Genomic DNA, 19,173 nt, shown 5'->3' with positions numbered 1-19,173 from the left:
TTAAGAAGTCTTCATGGAGGTTTTAGCTTTTTGTAGTAATATGTTGTTTTGTTGCTAATAGTTGTTTCATGTGATGTTACCATTAGGACCCTGTCGGACCCTGTTAATACTATCTCAGGATGTTTTACACCTGGATTGTTTAGAGCATTTATTTTTTTGGCACCTGTTGCATTTTCTCACTTAGTTTGGTTCGGCAATTGCACTTGGATCTGCATCAAAACAATCTGTCTGAGACCACCTACTGTAGATGGGGTGGTCTCTGACCGAATGCAAACGAATCCTGGAACGGTTCGCTTGTGGTGAGAATGCAATCCGACCCATCGTACCAAACAATTTCCCTACAAAAACAATGAACATACCTGATAGATCTTTGGAGAAGAAATCTGTAGGTCAGCACTTCACTTAATTCATCATCAAGACGTGTATGTAGCCTTTTGGCGACTAAATTAGATATAGCTGCATGTTTAAAATAGAAGCTGTTTTATAATTAATGAGGCAATGTTAGTATGATCGTTACTCTCAGATAGCGGCAGACCACGCAGGGTTGGCGGTTCGATTCCCGGCCCACACGACTCCTTAAGCCGAAGTGTCCTTGGGCAAGACACTGAACCTCAAGTTGCTCCCAATGGCAGGCTAGCACCTTGCACGGCAGCTCTACCGCCATTGATGTGTGAATGTATGTGTGTGTGTGAATGGGACACAGTTTAAAGCACTTTGGTAACCTCTAAGGTTAATAAAAGGCACTATATAAGTGCAGACCATTTATTTCATCTGTGTTATTGTATGACCTAAATTTGAGTCCATTCAATTAAAAAAATATTATTTTGTATTCTCCCCAATTTGGAATGCCCAATTCCCAGTGCACTATAAATCCTCGTGGTGGCATAGTGACTCGACCTCAGTCCGAGTGGCGGATGTCGAATCTCAGTTGCCTTCACGTCTGAGACCGTCAACCTGAGCATCTTATCATGTGGCTTGTTGAGCGTGTTACCATATAGACATAGGGCATGTAGAGGCTTCACGCTATTATCTGTGGCATCTAAGCGCCCCACCGAGAGTGAATCACATAGCGACCATGAGGAGGTTACCCCATGTGATTCTATTCTCCCTACCAGGTCAATTTGGTTGCTTAGGAGACCTGGCTGGAGTCACTCAGCACGCCCTGGATTCGAACTCGTAACTCCAGGGGTGGTAGTCAGCATCAAATCTCGCTGAGATACCCAGGCCCCTTCAATTAAAATTATTAAATAGAAACAATAACATTTAAATAGAACATTTTAGTTAAGTCTACTTGCATCAAGTTACCTTAACATAAAAAGTTAAGTTCATTCTCAATGATTAGTTATTTCAAAGTTATTTTAATTAATTACACAAGTTTTGGAGATGCCATTACTCAATTCTTCTATAGTTTATACTTTACTTCAATAACTTAGGTTTTTCAGTGCATAATGAAAAAAATATTTACTTAATAATTAACTTTGATGTTAATGAATGCTATTGTGATAAGCTATGAATGAAGGAATTTTTTTTCTTCACCACAACAGTGGAATTTTGGTGGTTATTTTTCATACCCATTGGGACTCAGTGTTATATAAGCAAATGTTCTCTCAGGAATACTTGTCTGATTCAAACAGACTGAGTGACTTGTTCCACTGCTCTTTCCTGTCTGACTCTGTCTGTAAGTATAGATCCTCCACAGGCTGCCAATGACTCAGGGGGAATGTCCTTAGAATAAGGTCTCTGTTCTCTGTTTCAGGGACTATGTGCGCAGTGAGCTGGAGTCTGGCTACGAGGGTCCGCTATACCTGGAGCCTCTGTCCATCAACCGCTTCACTACTGCGCTCATCTGTAAGCTTTTACATAATTTTTAATACTGTCTCACCAGATCTCACTATTAACAAGTTGTTCCAAATCGGTCACATGCAAACTTTTCAGTGATAACATTCCTGTCATGCTCGAGTCCCATACTTATTCATTAGGGCCCCAATTCAGGCTCAGTTCATTAAATCACATTCTTCCTGAAAATGGAAATGGTGTCATTCTGTGGAGAGTTGGGTGGTTTTGCTTGAGGCGTAATTGATGTAAAGGAGTCTTGAAATGTAATGTCAGAGGTCTTCCAGAGGTTAAGGTATTTCCCAGCTCTCGTTCCGTTCTTACAAGCTGTCCGCCCTTTAAAACACTGTGCCAAGAATCACCGTGACATTCTGTCCTCTCATCACTTTTGCTAAATGTATAACATTTGCCAGCTTAATGCCATAACCTTTTGTACTCAGTTCCTTTCTTTCACTCCTTCTTTCAATCGTCCTCATCACTAAGATTGTCTGCACTCCCCTGGCCCCTTGTTTGTAATGCTGTGGTGTCATGCCTTCGCCTCTCTCTCTCTCTCTCTCTCTCTCTCTCTCTCTTTGACTTTCTCTTTCACTGTGGTTCTTAAGTCTTTATCTCTTTTTCTCACTCTTTTGCCTCCTGAAGCATTGTTTCTTCATTTGTTCTCCTTTCTGTATCTCTTTTGACGTTTATACTAAATTTCTGGTGATTCATCTTGCAAAAACGGTCAATAAATGTCACTACCCCCCAAAATTAAGGGACAAAAATAAGAAACCAAATTTTGCATTAAGCCAATAATGCCTGTTTTAGCCTATTGTAAAGTGAATTTTTTTTTACTTCTCATTTCTGTAATGATGCTAATTCAATTGTAGTCATGGACGTATTTGTAGTACTGAATTACATTTCTTTCTGAATGAATATGTGTTCAAACAGTTCACATTACATCAAATAGAATTTGCCTCAGTCAATATTTACTTTCATTGCATCTTTTTTTCATGCTTTGGAAGTCAGTAGTGACTGTCAATAGAGGCTTTCAGTCACACTCATTATGCCTAACATCTCCATTAAAGAAAGTCATACTGGTTTAGAACAATATCAAGAACATGACTTCATTTTTAGGTGAAATGACTCTTTAGTTGTCATGAAGTTATCACAACAATGCAAAAAAGGTGTCATTTTGTTTATGCAAATAAAAATTAAAACATATTTTGATTTTGGGGTAAACATTACATGTCTGATGAGTTTCTGCCATAGAGGTGTACCACTGGTTGTTTAACTAGTGAGTTCTTGAGTGCTGTTCAGGCATTAGCCTGAATTCTGTAAGCCTAATTAACAGATGCGTTCATTAATGTCAGTGAGTGCAGCAGGGAAGGAGCACACAGCTCAGAGTTGATCTTTATTCAGTAGTCGTGCTTTGCTTTAATGTACTAAATGATAGTTCATTATTATAATTATATTAATCGTATTATTTTTTAAATGTAATTATACCTGATTTAATTCTATTATTAATAAAATGCCTTTTCTTTCCATCTCTGTGTGTGTGTGTGTGTGTGTGTGTGTGTGTGTGTGTATGTGTGTAGGCCAGCTGGTGGTGTGTACTCTTTGCTCCTGTGTGATGCAGACCAAGCGCATTTGGCTGTTCTCAGCACATTTACTCCCTCTGGTGGCTAGGCTGTGCTTGGTCCCCTTGGAAACCATTGTTTTTGTGAATCGATTTGCCATGATTTTCACAGGCCTGGAAGTCATCTACTTTTTGGCCTCCAACCTACTGGTGCCATTTAACCTGGCTAAAACGGCATACCGGGAGCTTGCACAGGTTAGAGACTGCCCACAAATAAAAAATAAAACATTTAATCACCCTCAAATTGTTCTTCATGGAACACAAAGTAGATGTTAAGCAGATTGTTTGGGATTTACAGTCTTCGTGACCATTCACTTTTATTGTATGGAAATCAATGCAGTGAAATTGAAAGGCAGTGCTGGGTAGTAACACATTACATGTAATCTGTATTATGTTATCAGATTACAAATATCAAGAATTATGTTAAATGACATTTTAAAATACTCAAGCTTACTTAAGAATTACATGATTACATGTAATGTCAGTAAATTGTTTATAATTTATTAGTCCTCTGGCCTGATATTAGCCACTAGTCGGGTAGCTTTAAATACACTGAAGTTGGAGCAGTCTCACTCAGCATTTGACCACTGGATTTACAAAGAATCAAGGAGACACAAGGCAAAAAAACTAAAACAAACAAAAAACACTACCATACAATGTGAACTCTGCCAAAACGTAATATCCTATCCACTACAAACGATTCCATGTCAAATCTAAAGAAGCATTTGGAGCTGTGCTTGCATGTTTTCTTAACTTTACAGTGCATACCTATCTAACTCCCGATGAACACATTTTAATTAGTATTTGAATTATCACTCTGTGCATCAGAGAACCACTATGCCTTTGGAAGGGTTTTAACTATCAAATGCATTCAAATGCATAAATACACATAACTATCCTTTTTAATGTACTTCACACATTAAAAGGATAGTTCACCCAAACATGAAAATTCTATCATCATTTATTCATCCAGATGTTAATTATTTTCTTTCTTCTGCCGAACACAAAAAATATTTCAGCTCTGTATGTTCTCACAATGCAAGTGAATGGGTCCCAAAAATGTTAAGCTCCAAAATGGCATAAAGGCAGCATAAAATTAATGAATATGACTCCAGATCAATATTTAAGTAATTTTGTGCCTTTTGATGCCTATATGTGATTTTTGGAGCTTAACATTTTTAACATTAACCTACAGAGCAGAGATATTTTCTAAAAACCTTAGTGTTCAGCAGAAAAAAATAAGAAATGCACATCTGGGATGGCTTGAGGGTGAGTAAATGATGAAAGAATTTTCATTTTTGGGTGAACTATACCTTTAATGCCAAACCGATTGCATTTATGTGGTAAAGTTAGTTTTAGTTTAACAAATTGCTTTTGTGTAATTACCTTACTAATTACAATATTAGTCATGTAAGCTGTAGTCAGTATCAGACTGCAGTTCAGAAGTAATCTACCCAGCACTGGTGAACGGTGATTGTCAGTTCCTAATATTGTGCCTAACAACTCTTTTTGTGTGCCACAGAAGAAAGTAAGTCTTGTGGGTTAGGAATCGACATTTGGGTGAATTCATTATCACAGAACTTTCCATTTTGGGTGAACCATACCTTATACCATGTCAAACCAAATAAACAAGAAATAAAGGTGCACTCAGTATTTTTAACCTTGTTAAAAAGTTTTACACGCACATAAATGTTTAGTACTTTTTTAGAAATGTTTAGAACCTCATATACTCACATGAGATGAAGACTGCGGTAATTTCAGTAGTCTAACAGCAGTTTTGTTGCAGTGTTTTATTTTAAAATTTGCAATCATATGATCAACCAAATACTACTTATTTTATCTCGGTAAACACCGTTATTGGACAATTTCGCTCTATTAATAAATGAATCATGCTGACAGCAAATTATTTTTCATATTTCAGTAAGTTACAAAAACGGCGACAGTTAGTAGTTACATTTTGTTTTTTCAAAGTTTGGCAAATTATTGATTTCTATTATTTAAGTGACTAAAGAGCAAGCATAATATACTATTCGTGTTTTTTTCTCATACATGGCAGGCAACATGTATAGTAAACATGAATAATTAATAATATTTATCTCAATCTTAACATCTTCACATACTTCGATTAATTTGTTTTTAATGCTGCAATAATCTAATAAACACTTTAAATCTATGAATTACATTGCTTTTGTTTATTTATGAAATGTATAATTATTTCAGAAATTAAGGCTTTTTTCCTCAATACACTAGCTTGTGGGTTAGGTTCAATACAGCAGTATAAACCAGCCTTAAGTGTCAGTATAACGAAGTTTAAGACTGCCATAACACCCAGGGCAAGATAAACCAAAAATTAATGATCACACATTTTAGACTGAAAGAATTAGGATTACTTATGAGAAATTCATTTCTAGAATATATAGGTATACAATGTGAACGGTAGGTCATACAGTATGCAATTATAAACTGGTGTAATAACATAACCAAGACAATGTGCAAATGTTATAAAAGGTTTAAAAATGTATTTCTTGTTTATAATATATACAGATTTTTGATGAAACTCTAAGCTCTTCTCTATCTTTTGCTGTAGCTAGTGGAGGTGTATGGGTTGCTGGCTCTCGGAATGTCTCTGTGGAATCAGTTAGTTCTGCCCGTGTTGTTTATGTGTTTCTGGCTGGTTCTGTTTGCCCTCCAAATCTACACATACTTCAGCACAAGAGATCAACCCACATCCAGGGAGAGACTGCTCTTTCTTTTTCTCACCAGGTAAATGAAAGTTCAGTCTAGTCTACCATTCAAAACATAGCATTTTCTTCCAGTATGTAATAACTTAATGAGACTTGAGCATGACTGCTATGTGCTTTTTCCATTCCCTCTTTTGATTTGTAACTAGTAGCCCCTAAGAAACATGCAAAATAATAAAATAAAATAATGTCCACATTATTAGATTATTAGACAGTGGGACTAAGTTGTGAAATTTTAAATAATACTCAGCTGTAGAAAGTCAGATTCTTAAACAAATTGTTTATGTTTCCAGGAGTGTTGGTTAGTCATGTTTTTGAGACGTTACAGATTTACATCAGAAATTTGCATAAATAATTCTGATTCCAATCACTGCCAACCATGTTAAAATAGAATTTTGCATGAAAAATTCTGAATCTACGTACTGATTTCCAATGTCCCATGTCTGCCAAACATGTTGAATAGTCCAAACATCATCTGCTGCCTGACACTGAACTTTTGACCGGATGTTAGGAGTGAATGCACATAGCTGCATAGGAAATCTATAGAATGCTTCCTTGCTCCCGTAACCTCGAGTGTGCTGTCTTCACTGGTCTCAGAAAAGTTTGAAATGCACCTTATTTTCATCCTAACACCGTATACAGCATCTGAAAGCAACATTTGTTATTTTGTCACATGACTCAGTGCGTTGAAATTTTAACCTTTTAATGACAGCATAGAAACTGCATATATAGAAACATAGCCTATAGTGAGGCCAAAACGTAATGTCCACGTATGTCTCAGGAGGATAAAGAAATTTGACGAGTACTTGCAAGTTGTGCTCTGGGTGGGTAACACAAATTCATGAAAATTAGAGATCTTTATCACCACTGAGATTTAGAGCAAATCACTTAATGGCAGGTTGCTGAATAGGGTTTGTCTCCGTGATTAATGTAATGAAAGTTTCTTTCAATAAAGATGTTTGTTAAATGAGAAGTTACATTGTAAATGCAGTGTGTCTCTGTATTTTTTCAATAAGAAACTCTTTGTTAAAGTGTATGTAAATGTTTAATGTTCGATTATAGTCTCATGAAAGTGTTCCCAGCCAAATGCCTTTATGTGTGTGATCTCTTCAGTATTGCAGAGTGCTGTTGTACTCCATACTCTCTGCTCGGTCTGGTCTTCACCGTGTCATTTGTTGCTTTGGGAGTGCTCACTCTGTGCAAGTTCTACCTGCAGGGCTACAGGGCTTTCATGAATGACAACACTATGCACAGGTAACATTTCTTCATGCTTTAGTTTTCTAATTAAGCCAACACTCTTTCCTCTATAATAGTAACTATGACAAACTTCTCAATGATAAATGCTAAACAGTTTGGTGTGGAGTCCATACTGATGCAGAATGACACCTTTTATCACAATTGATCAAATTCAAATCACAGAAAGTACATTACCAGATGGCAAGGTGAAGTTGAAAGAACGTTGATATTTGTTATCCGAATCATCATTTTGGTTGAGATCGAAATTTCAATGCTAAAAGCCAATAGCACATATGAGAAAATGTGTAATTTTCAATATTCTAATTAATCCTTAATCGTTAGTGGGTAAACACTGGTGAATCCAGGTGTTAAATTGGGGTGGAACAGTTCGCAACGGTGTCCCCAGAAATAAAAATAAAAGTCCAATCCGTTAAGCATCAGTACCTGTTCCGTTGTATTAGTTTAGAGTGGCCCTGTTTTAAGCGCACACACGCTCTGCCTTGCTTTGCTGCCCGCATCAAGCAGTGCAGACACTGGGATGAAATGTGTGAGTCATCAGTGATTGACGTCACTTAGAAGTGGCACTTGAGTGACCAAGGATATGCCATTTTACACATATACTGATTTAATTCTTTGATTCTACACTTGCATAGCATCCTTGCATGCTTTCCTCGTTTCTTATGAGGGAGAAGTTAAGAAAAAGAACAAAAAAGACAAAGAAAAATAAGGATACAGTTACAGAAATGAGAAGCACCCTATGATGGAGTGACATTGAATAAACATTGATCTGTAGACAACGGTGTGATCACCTGGGATCTAGAAAGGACCAGCCAGCAACTCACATCCTTGGAGTTATTTCAGGTAAGGAAAGGGTTCAATTTATATTACAATTTCACAAAACAATTGTTTCAGTGATGGATTGTTGCAAGCTGATTATAAGTAAATAGTTTTCATGTAGGGCTGCAACTAATGATTATTTTGATAATCAACTAATCTAGCAATTGTTAGAATGAACAATCAACTATTGGGCGATTAATGCAGCTTTTTATCAGCAGCTCTTACAAAAACACTTAGTTGATGTGGATTCAAGAGTATGACAAACTACACAATTTGTACTGCTTGTAAAAAAAAAGTTTTTGATCTCGTGGATTCTGTTAATATAACAAAGCAAAAATATATTATTGATAGCTGTTGTAGTCTTTAGCATTGCGTAGTATCCTTGGCTTTTTCTTACAATTTTTGTTTTAAATTATCAGAGACTGCTTAGACAAACCATATATTGTCTATTTCCACAGACTGCACATTATAGGTGTTTTTCTGATCTTGCACACCCAATTTACGTCTTGGAGCATCTACTAACCAGATGAGTGGAATAAGGTATGTTTGATAAGGGAGTAACCCAAAATGTGTGGAACATTGTGTCCCCAGGACTGGACTTACATGATTGATTTTTCAAATGTGACACTGCTGGACTGTACAAACAATTAAGACTATTATTGTGTTCCTTTGATTTTTATCCTACTGTTTTTTTTTCTCTCTTTGAATTTAGATTCCTCAGAGTGTGGGAGCAGTTTCTCCAGTGCCTCCTGCAACCATTTTGTTTGTGTTTTGCTGTTATTACTTTTGTGATTGAGATAAATAAACTCTAGAAACCATGTAAAAGTTGTTTTTATTTATATAATTGTTTTTCACTACATGTCTTAAATCTTTGTTGATATTTCAACAAATGTGATTCTATTATATATATATATATATATATATATATATATATATATATATATATATATATATATATATATAAGCAAAATCACACGAGCAAGAGTGCGATATGGCCCTACATCAGCACTGCTGTGATTCAGCCACTAGCCACATGCCATAGGTAATCACAGCAGTGCTGATTTAGGGCCATATTACAAGATTGTGAGTGTGATATTACTAATATACAACAGTTCAATTGTCACGATTCCCTTGTTGTCTGCCCTGGGTTTCAATTGTCATTGTTAAATGTACTACACTTCCCAGAATCCACCTGCCATCACCACTGCCATTTTGTTCATTGTTCTCACCTGTGTCTAATTCAGTCATCACTCCCTGGTTATTTAAGCCCTGCTTTTTGTTCACTCCTTGTCGTTCGTTGAATGTTGTCAAGCCTGATCTGTGTTTCCCTGCCTGAGTTCTTAGTTTATGTTTGTTTCCCCATCGAGGGTTTTTCCTTTGTGTTTTTGTATTTTGTTAATAATAAAGAAGCCTGCATTTAGATCCTCTCTCCTCGCTGCCTCATTCATAACATCAATGAACAAGTCAATTTAAAAAAATTAGGAAAAACTGAGTACGTTTGTACGGTCATAAAAACGCATTTGTACTTTCTTATGCGGTGGATCAGAATCTGCTGTTGCTGGTTCAAACCAAACGATGCGCCAAAGCATCTGTTAGTCTTCAAAAATGTCACTTTAGAAATCGTATCACAGCTTGTGCTGTTTCGAACAAGTTATTGGATAAAACATGATATGTGTGTGTTTGTGAGAGAGAGAGAGAGCTGGAGCATGTGCAATCACCTGTTGCCACTCCCAAGCAGAGATGCTGTCAGCTTTCTGAAGATCAGCTTTCTCAGTGGAAAAGTAGTTGTCCAAGTGGGGGTATTTCTCCCTATTTCTTGGTAGCCGGTGCACAAAAGTCTTTCACTATTAATCAGTCTGTTGTGTCTCTCAGCTGTTATGAATTGTTTGTTTAAAGTTTAAATCTATTTTCTAGCTTTAGTAGTGTAGTAGTAATACAAGTGAACACGAAGAGCTGTTGTATGTAAACACTGACTGACATGGATTCACGTCACCTAACTGGCTCATGTTACACACAAAAATTACCTGCTGGCTATCATATGTAAAATCAATGCAATTACATGTAAAGAGACACGCATACAGTAGCTCTTAATACATCTGCACTGCTCTTACACTTCAGTTTAGCACGAACACAAGACCCGAGTGCTGATGGTGTGAGACCATCAGTGCTGATGGAACGTCTCTTGTCCAATCAGATTTGAGGACCTGGACTAACTGGTGTGTGTGTGTGTGTGTGTGTGTGTGTGTATATATATATATATATATATATATATATATATATATATATATATATATGATTCACTTTAACATTGGATCTTTGTTGAAATATCAATGTGATTCAACAAAAGTGGTGTAGAATAAACATTGATTTAATGATGATAGGGTCATCGAGGTTGTCCGTGGTTGATAAAAATAAGGCATCTTTTAAAAATCTAGTTTAAACACGTGCCAGTTTCTTAGAAATGTAATCTTTGAGTCCATGTTGGTTTCACAATTTTTTTAAAACATGTATTACATTTTCTAAAAAAAAAAAAAAACCTTATACCTTGAGTTTTCAAACAAATTATTCAAAGTGTATATATATATATATATATATATATATATATATATATATATATATATATATATATATTATACAAATGTCACGAATATCAAAAATTTGTCTCAGGGTTTCACCAAGGGGTTATTTTTTATTTATTTTTTTGTCACATGACAACAGAATGTCTATTTACTGTTGGTTACACCATTTTACTTATTTGATGAACAAATGTTTTTCAGATGTTAATCATTTAAAAAAAAATAACTGTTTCTGCTTATTTTTTAAGAAAAAATTAAATATTATGCTGTATTACTCTCTCTCTCTCTCTCTGTGTACGGTTACACCACATGACATCTTTGATGTTCATCATAGAAGAGGTGTATTCAAGTAATTGTTTTGTGTGAATTGCATTTGTAAATACATAAATATTCATTTTTTTATTTCAATTTTTCTTCAAAAGTTATGTAGAATCAACATCATATTCTAACATTGATTCAACAATGTTAACATTGAAATTGTGATGAAATTTAAATGATGTTTAATTAAATTTCATGGAAAATCAACATCAGATTCTATTCAATGTTGATTTAATGTCTTTTTGTCGAAATTTCAATATTGTTTCAACCTTAATTGAGAGTGCAAAAGTGATGTAGAATCAACATCTGATTGTAACTTTAATTCAATGTCATTAACGCCGGTGCATCAACGTTGACATTGTTTCAGTGCTTCTTTGGGTTGTTCATCTCTCTCTCAGGGGCATGACAGAAGGGATCACTCTTTTGATCCTCGCAGTACAGACCGGACTGATCGAGCTACAGGTCATCCATAGAGCCTTCCTTCTCAGCATCATCCTCTTCATTGTGGTGGCCTCCATCCTTCAGTCCATGCTGGAGATAGCTGATCCCATAGTGCTGGCACTGGGTGCCTCCAGAGACAAGTAAACTCCAAGCTCACTAAACCTTTGGATGACAATTGAAGTTATATGTTTTTATTTCTTAACATGTGAAGATAGTAATGTATTACTATGCTGATTATGTCATGATCAACAGGAGTTTATGGAAGCACTTCCGTGCAGTTAGCCTGTGCTTGTTCCTACTGGTGTTCCCAGCTTATATGTCCTACATGATCTGTCAGTTCTTCCATATGGACTTCTGGCTGCTTATTATCATCTCTTCCAGCATTCTGACCTCCTTGCAGGTGAAACTTCCACACAAACACAAATTTTAAGCTCTGAACTAGAATATAAGTTGGCAAGATAGCTTATTATTATTATCTAAAGGTTGACATTTTTTTTTTTTAAATCCGCTAAAAATTGAAATTGAGTCACAATTTACTATGCCATTCCAACCCATAAGACTTTAAGACATAAGTTTTGTTGAAGGGCACAATGGTGATCATTACCAGTTTACCTGTCTAGAACTTTAATCCCTGCACCACAAAATGATTCAAATCCCAACAGTACCAACCAACAGTGATCCAATGTTAAATTGTATCACAGCATACTTAAAGAGTGATGACACAAACCACAAAGTCATGAGGATATTATCTTTGTTAAATGTGAAATTTAACTGTTGTACCTCTTTTTAAGTCTTAATCTCTCATTCTCAGGTGCTGGGCACACTTTTGATCTACGTGCTCTTCATGGTAGAGGAGTTCCGCAAGGCTCCAGTGGAGAACATGGATGATGTCATCTACTGGGTCAATGGCACCTACAGGCTGCTGGAGTTCCTGGTGGCCCTGTTCGTGGTGGCATATGGCGTGTCGGAGACGGTGTTTGGGGAGTGGACTGTGATGGGCTCCACCATCGTGCTTATCCATTCCTACTACAATGTGTGGCTGAGGGCCCAGCTGGGCTGGCAGAGCTTCCTGCTCCGCAGAGATGCTGTCAACAAGATCAAGAGCCTGCCTATAGCTTCTCACCAGCAACTCCAGCAGCACAATGACATCTGTTCCATCTGCTACCAGGTGTGTGAGTGTGTGGATGTGAGGATTTGTGTGAGTGTTAGATGTCCAGTTACAGTCTGTATATTTTTGTGATATATGGCATGTCACTTCTTGTGTATTTCTGTGATAGATTGATAGTAGGTGTCTAGTTAGTGGTGCTTACTAAGGCAAGGTTTGTTCTTTCTAACCCAAAGTATTAAACTTTGGTGCATAACTCGTCCTCAATAGCTTGCTTGTGCTATGGACATAAATGGTTCCTCAAATCGTGTGGCTTGTTAAAGAAAAGGTGTGCAACTACACCAAGAGAAAGACTAGTACGTTTTAATTGACATGTTTTTGCACACAATTTTTTAAGTAAATTTGAATGATATAAAGTTAATTAAAAAATCTACTTAATTCATGACATAATATTGATTCAAGTGAGTGAGTTTCTTTTAACTTAAACATTTCAGTTAGTATCTTTTACCTACAAATCTGATTTACATTTAGTAAAATGTAACATTGCATATTTTGAACTTTCCTTTATAAACATGTTTAATCATGTACCAAATTACATAAGGAAGTCTTCCACAGGGAAGCTTAATGCATGCTATGTAGTCTATTTGGGCAACATCACCTTGCAATATATGCAACAATAACAAGATACAAGGTTGTGCATGCAGACCTCAACACTCAAATCACGATGATGGTCACAATCAAAAGGTAATTTTAAGGTAATCATGAAACGATAATTTTGAGTACACTGAAATTATTTTGCAGTGAACCAAATACAGCAGAATAGATTAAGTACTTTCTACACTGAATAACTTAATATGACAATATTAAATCAACTCTATATTCAAACGTGAAAATGAATCCTCTATCTTATAAGTAAATATTTTTTTTAAATGTGTCATAATTTATTAATCCTAAAGTACAACATATTTACATATTTATTTGCAAATTTTTGTAAATTTCACTAGTAAATTAGTACAAAATTTTAATTGAACTTATCTTTTCAAAGCTGGTGTTCCCAGCATGTACTAGGCTTGAATAATTAATGAGCTTGCATGGTTTCACTGTTTGCACATTTATTTACAAAATTGCTATTTATAATGTTGTTGTTATGTTTGGTAACTTCTTTTGTGCAGTCTTAAGTTACTCAAAATTACCTTTTCATGATCAAAATAATTATCTGTCAATTGTCACCATTATGGTGTTTTGTGCACTAAGTGTTGAGGTCTTTATGCTCAGCACCTCATCACTGTTGCCAGTAATTCAGGGTAATGTTGTCATGTAGTACATGATTAAACATTTCCAAATGTGACATGTTCTAATAAGATGTTACTTACATTTACTTGAGTTTAAAATCCATGTATTTCATATTTTAGTGATGGGCGATACCACTTATTTTCTTTTTGATCTGATACAAATAATTTCAAGTCCAATGTCGTCGATACCGATACTTCTGTACAATAAATTTTTTGCCAATTACTTGGGATAAATGGGTAATTTAAAATAATATTTTTTGTCATTATTCAAGTCTGACAAGAAAATTCAAGACAGAAAATTAGATTCTGTATTGTTTACCCCTACAGTAACTATAGTTTAACCATTGTATTTAGTTAAACCATAGTTGCCACACAATTACCCATAGTTACTACTACAATATTACTGTAGTTAAACAAGGGGTTCAGCCTTTTTAAGAAATTTTACCTTTAGATATGTTGTTATGTTAGCGTGAATTTACTCAAGAAGCAGTGGTGTAGTAGTGTCTGAAGAGGTGGGCATACTGTGAATTTATGAAAAATCATGCACCCGATCTATAAAATTAATTTACATTTATATACAGTTAATGTAAAATGTGTACGAATTCATGTTTCTTGCTGGCATGGTGTAGAGTACACTGCTAAGAACAAATACGGTAATTTCATGTTAAATATGTATTTAAATTCATAGGTGTCATTATTGTTCCTTTTATTAGGCTACTATGAAAATTGTTAATACTTTATTATTATTCCAACGAACAAACTAATTCATCATACGCAACAAAACTTTAAGCATTAATATGAGTGTAGTAATGTTCACGTTAACACTTTATCTTGTATTACCATATATAGCCTTCATAAAAATGAATGATTATTTTTATTGGTGTACTATTATGTGCTTTTCTGTGAAGAGTGAAATTGTTTTCCTACTTAGAATAATATAAATGTAACTTATTTGATATCACAAGAAAAAGGCACCATGGACAGCAGTAAAGTGCAAAAAAAAGAAAAGAAAAACGAGCATAAAAAACTGTCGAGGGTTCAATAACATGCAGTATTTTCACAAAGTTTAATGGCAAAAGTTACATTTAAATGTATATACCTATATTTACATTTAGCAGGGAAATAAATATGCAGTGCAAATGATAGTTTCTCCAGGCATGCTTGTGTGTCAGATGCTGGAAATGTCCCGCCCCTTACTGAAACAGAAAATATGATTGGTTAGCAAATATCCAATCCCATCTGAAATGAACGTTCTGATTGGTGGATCAGTTTAGTCTGACTGTCTGTCTTGCAGTGCTCCCCAGTGCATCTCTGTGTGCATTTAGAGAAAATCTCTGTACATTTTTTTAAATAATAAAACACAATTCACTCAACGGTGCTGCGGCATATTGCATTTTTAGATTGAAACATTTCCGGGTCAAACGCTCCTTGTTCTGGTGGCCACACATATTATCACTTATTTCAGGTGGGCATACGCAAAATCCTAAAACAGATAGGAAGGCATACAACGTATATACATTATGCCCTAGACTACACAACCAGAAGCTGTTTCTCTGATGTTCTATCATTAACTCTACAAGGCGCTGATCCCTCTTGTTTGAACGAGTCTTCTGATGGTGCAAGCGCTTGTTTGCTTGTGTCTTTCAGCATTTATTCATGTCAAGATAAATGGAAGAAGTAACAGTTCCTATCCTGCACAAGTATTTGCTAATATGACCTAATCCTTTTTATTTCACTTTGAATCTTTTGATTATTGTTCGTGGTAGTTAAATTATAATTACCCTAGTTAAAAAATTAACAAATACTTAGAATCAATATTTTTGTGTTAGGATCGATATTTTAAATACAACGTTAGTATCGGAAGTATCGATCCACCCATCCCTATCATATTTGTAAGTCTGAATTTACTAAAATGTTTAATGTAACTTTGACATAATAGATAGATCCTAAAATAGACTTGGATCCTCATTCTTTGCCTGCCTCATCACAGAAAAACTGACCTCTGTGACGAGGCAGGCAAAGAATGAGGATCTAAGTGCAGCTTTAATGCAAACAAAAGATGAACAAAGTAACACAGGATATAACAAAATGCTGGAAACCAGGCACAGAACATGACAAAACATACAAAAACTGACAAAGGAAACGGGGGGGCTTAAATACACAAGGGAAAACAAGGAACACCTGGGGAAATAATCAGGGAGAATCAATCAAGGAATGAAACTACAAGGACTACAAAACTAACACAGGAAACAGGAAACTAATCAAGAATTTCAACATAAAAGCACAAAAACGTAAGGGAACAGGGAATATGTGACAAAATCTGTGAAACTGTGCCAGCTCATTAATTATTCTAGGCCGGTGCACACTAGGAACACCAGCTTTGAAAAGTGAAGTAAAATCAGCTCAAATTAGCTAATACATATGCCAATGTTTTAGAATTTAAGATTGATACATGATGGCGCATTGTAAACAACCATGAATAATAGTTACTTAAAAGCTAGAGCATTAATTTTTTGTTTGAATTGAGTGCAAATGTAGAATTGAATTAATATTTTTAAGTTCACGCTTAAACTAAGTGATTCAGTGTAGAAAGTACTATAGTTGCTATGTTTACTTCACCAGAAAAAAAATTCTGTGTACTTTTTAGGTGATCAGAATAACATTGCCAGGCAGACAATAAAACGAGTGAAGACAAGCACCTCACTTTTAAACAAGTGCTCAGGTCCCTTCTTTAGGGACCAGAATATCATATAGAGACTTTGGGGTGGATCTTTTGACTTCGGCCAGTAAGCAGCCACCTAGCAACCACCCATAATACCCTAGTAGCCACTTGGCAATGTTGCAAATACAAATCAGTTGTCAAAAGTTCATGTGTTTGCTTTGAGAATGAGCGGTTCCGGATCTAATACGCCCTAATTTAGCTTTTGAATATCAGCTTGGGATTTTGAAAAACCCTAACCCAAATCTGTAGAATAAAAGTACTGTATGCTGGCTTTGTCAAGTCAACATAGTAATATTCCATGTTCTGTGTATGATATTGATTTTAAGAAAAGACTGATTTCTTTCATGAAGTGCAAATCTGTTTTTCTGTTTTTGAATCTAGGACATGACGTCAGCTGTAATCACCTCCTGCAGTCACCTCTTCCATGCCGGCTGCTTGAAGAAGTGGCTGTATGTGCAAGAGACTTGCCCTCTTTGCCACAGCCAACTGAAAGGGTCATTACAGCTTAGCTCTTCAACACAGGATGCCCCGCTACTGGAGACACCCTTACTGCCAGAGGGGAGTCCGGATCCTCCACAGCATCCAACGCCAGGCTCGACCCTCCAGGATCCTCAGCAAGACGACAACATCCAAGCTCCAGCCTCAGAGGTTGCGGCTGAACTACAAGAGGAGAGTGATCAGAAGGAAACGGTACCTGGCGGCTGTGCATTTCCAACCTGCTCCTTCTCAGGCTGAGCAGGCTAAGCCTGTTCTCTCAAAGTCCTAAAACCAGCCTTGAGCCAAACTCGGCTCCACACTGCTGGCCAAAGACAGAGAAGAGTTGCAGTAGAGGGTTCCCAAGGGAACTTCTCGCCCTCTCTGTAACTGTAATGTTACATATGCTGAGTGCTACTTGGATATATCTACAATCAAATCCCTAGTCTCTCTCTCTCTCATCCAGACCATCACAGAAGCATTTCACCATAGGTCAGAGAGCCTAATTGAGGTGAAATACAATAATTTCACCCCTATATCTTGACATACTGATTGCTTCTACCCAATCACCAGCTCCTCACCAATCTTTGTCATAACAAATCTATGATGTCCAGCAAGCACCAACATGAATGTGCTCATGTGACCCTTGAATATAGTGCTGTGATGCTCTATAAGCATTTAGCACATCCAGTTGCATGCTCTTGGTATCCAATAGCAGTATCCTGTCTTTTTTCTGTTCACTATTTGTTTTCTTTAGATAAATTATATATATATATATATATATATATATATATATATATATATATATATATATCCCACTGCATTTGCACTAATGTAACATAAAGCAATGCTCCAAAGTTTGTCTTGTCTGATACCAAATATTTTGGTTTGTATATGAATTGAATCAAGATATATATTAAATATACCCATGTACAAATATGTATGTAAAAGGGTTTTGATATGCAGAAATACAGTGTTAAGCAGCATCAAGTGTCATGAAATGGTCTAGGCTTATATGAACGCTGTACCTCTAGTGGTAGTGGTGGGAAGAGCCAAGGCGATGGATAAGAATTGGTGACTGTTTAAGTGAGCCAATTTCATTCCCATCAGTATTTGGCATTTGTTGCATTTGTGAGCATGAATACATTCAAGAATGTAGGAGCACACTTTGCATATGCCATTTTTCTTTTCATTAAGTGTTTTTAAGTTCAAATATTTTACATATTTCCTTTAACGTATGATGTTTGAATGTTTGTTTATTTTAATATCTGGAGGATGTTTTATTTTTTTTTTATCTGGAAGTGTTAGTTTTATCTGGAAGACCAGATTTTTTAAAGGCTCTTACAGAAGTTTTTCCATTAAAAAACACATTTGAAAGTGATCAGAGAGTATAATCCTATAGAATCTTGTTTTGCTTTTATACAGCATAAATGTGGAATGATGTTCTGTTAAGGCTGACTTTTTTGAATTGCAGCTGGTATCAGTAAAATATGCCTGAAGTCTGAACGTGAACCTGAATGTCAGAATAAATCAAAACCTATCATATGAAACATTTGTCCTGGCTTTCTTTCACTTTGATGTTTTAGCGTAATAAGACCTCCAGGGCTCTTAAACCCTGTAGTGAATCAGGCTGTCCTACACCTGAGTAGTGAGGTAATGTCAGACTGTTGAAACCATCAAAACATCTGAAGAAGGGACTGAGGCCGGATATGACCTCATTTCTTGACCGCTCAACGTTTTTCAAAGGCCTGAAGATCGCTTACTCTCCTAATTCCCCCTTCACAGTTCCTGTACCACCCTAAAGTTTACAGTCGTCATGCTTATAAATGTTCTTTCAGCATATCTCCCTGTCCATGATGTGGAGTACACTTCAGATTTGGAAATGTAAAATTTACAATTCTAAGTAATGACCTACATATATGCCTACTCTTGTTAACGGCAGTGTGAAGTGGCAAATGAGCGCATTTTAGCTGCTTTTCCTGT

The 19,173-nt window shown here is 36.0% G+C and overlaps 1 protein-coding gene and 1 long non-coding RNA gene across 2 annotated transcripts in view; both read left to right on the top strand.

The window, feature by feature from the left end:
- Positions 1-18,724, top strand: part of LOC127660205 (RING finger protein 145-like) — a 44,469-nt gene extending 25,745 nt beyond the window's left edge. Inside the window, exons 4-11 of the mRNA XM_052150328.1 lie at positions 1,757-1,848; positions 3,408-3,643; positions 6,036-6,211; positions 7,303-7,443; positions 11,555-11,737; positions 11,850-11,997; positions 12,409-12,765; positions 17,098-18,724. Coding sequence (XP_052006288.1) covers positions 1,757-1,848; positions 3,408-3,643; positions 6,036-6,211; positions 7,303-7,443; positions 11,555-11,737; positions 11,850-11,997; positions 12,409-12,765; positions 17,098-17,451 — 1,687 coding nt within the window. The 3' untranslated portion in view covers positions 17,452-18,724. The remainder of the gene's footprint in view (positions 1-1,756; positions 1,849-3,407; positions 3,644-6,035; positions 6,212-7,302; positions 7,444-11,554; positions 11,738-11,849; positions 11,998-12,408; positions 12,766-17,097) is intronic.
- On the top strand, positions 7,888-9,115 carry LOC127660206 (uncharacterized). The gene is made up of 3 exons (XR_007972614.1): positions 7,888-8,286; positions 8,721-8,802; positions 8,975-9,115. It is a non-coding gene; the product is annotated as an uncharacterized LOC127660206 (long non-coding RNA).
- Positions 18,725-19,173: the final 449 nt, after the last annotated feature.

Source organism: Xyrauchen texanus, chromosome 19 (genome assembly GCF_025860055.1).
Source record: "Xyrauchen texanus isolate HMW12.3.18 chromosome 19, RBS_HiC_50CHRs, whole genome shotgun sequence".
NCBI lineage: Eukaryota > Metazoa > Chordata > Actinopteri > Cypriniformes > Catostomidae > Xyrauchen > Xyrauchen texanus.
The sequence above is the reverse complement of the archived record's forward strand: the minus strand, read 5'-3'. Positions and strand labels throughout refer to the sequence as shown.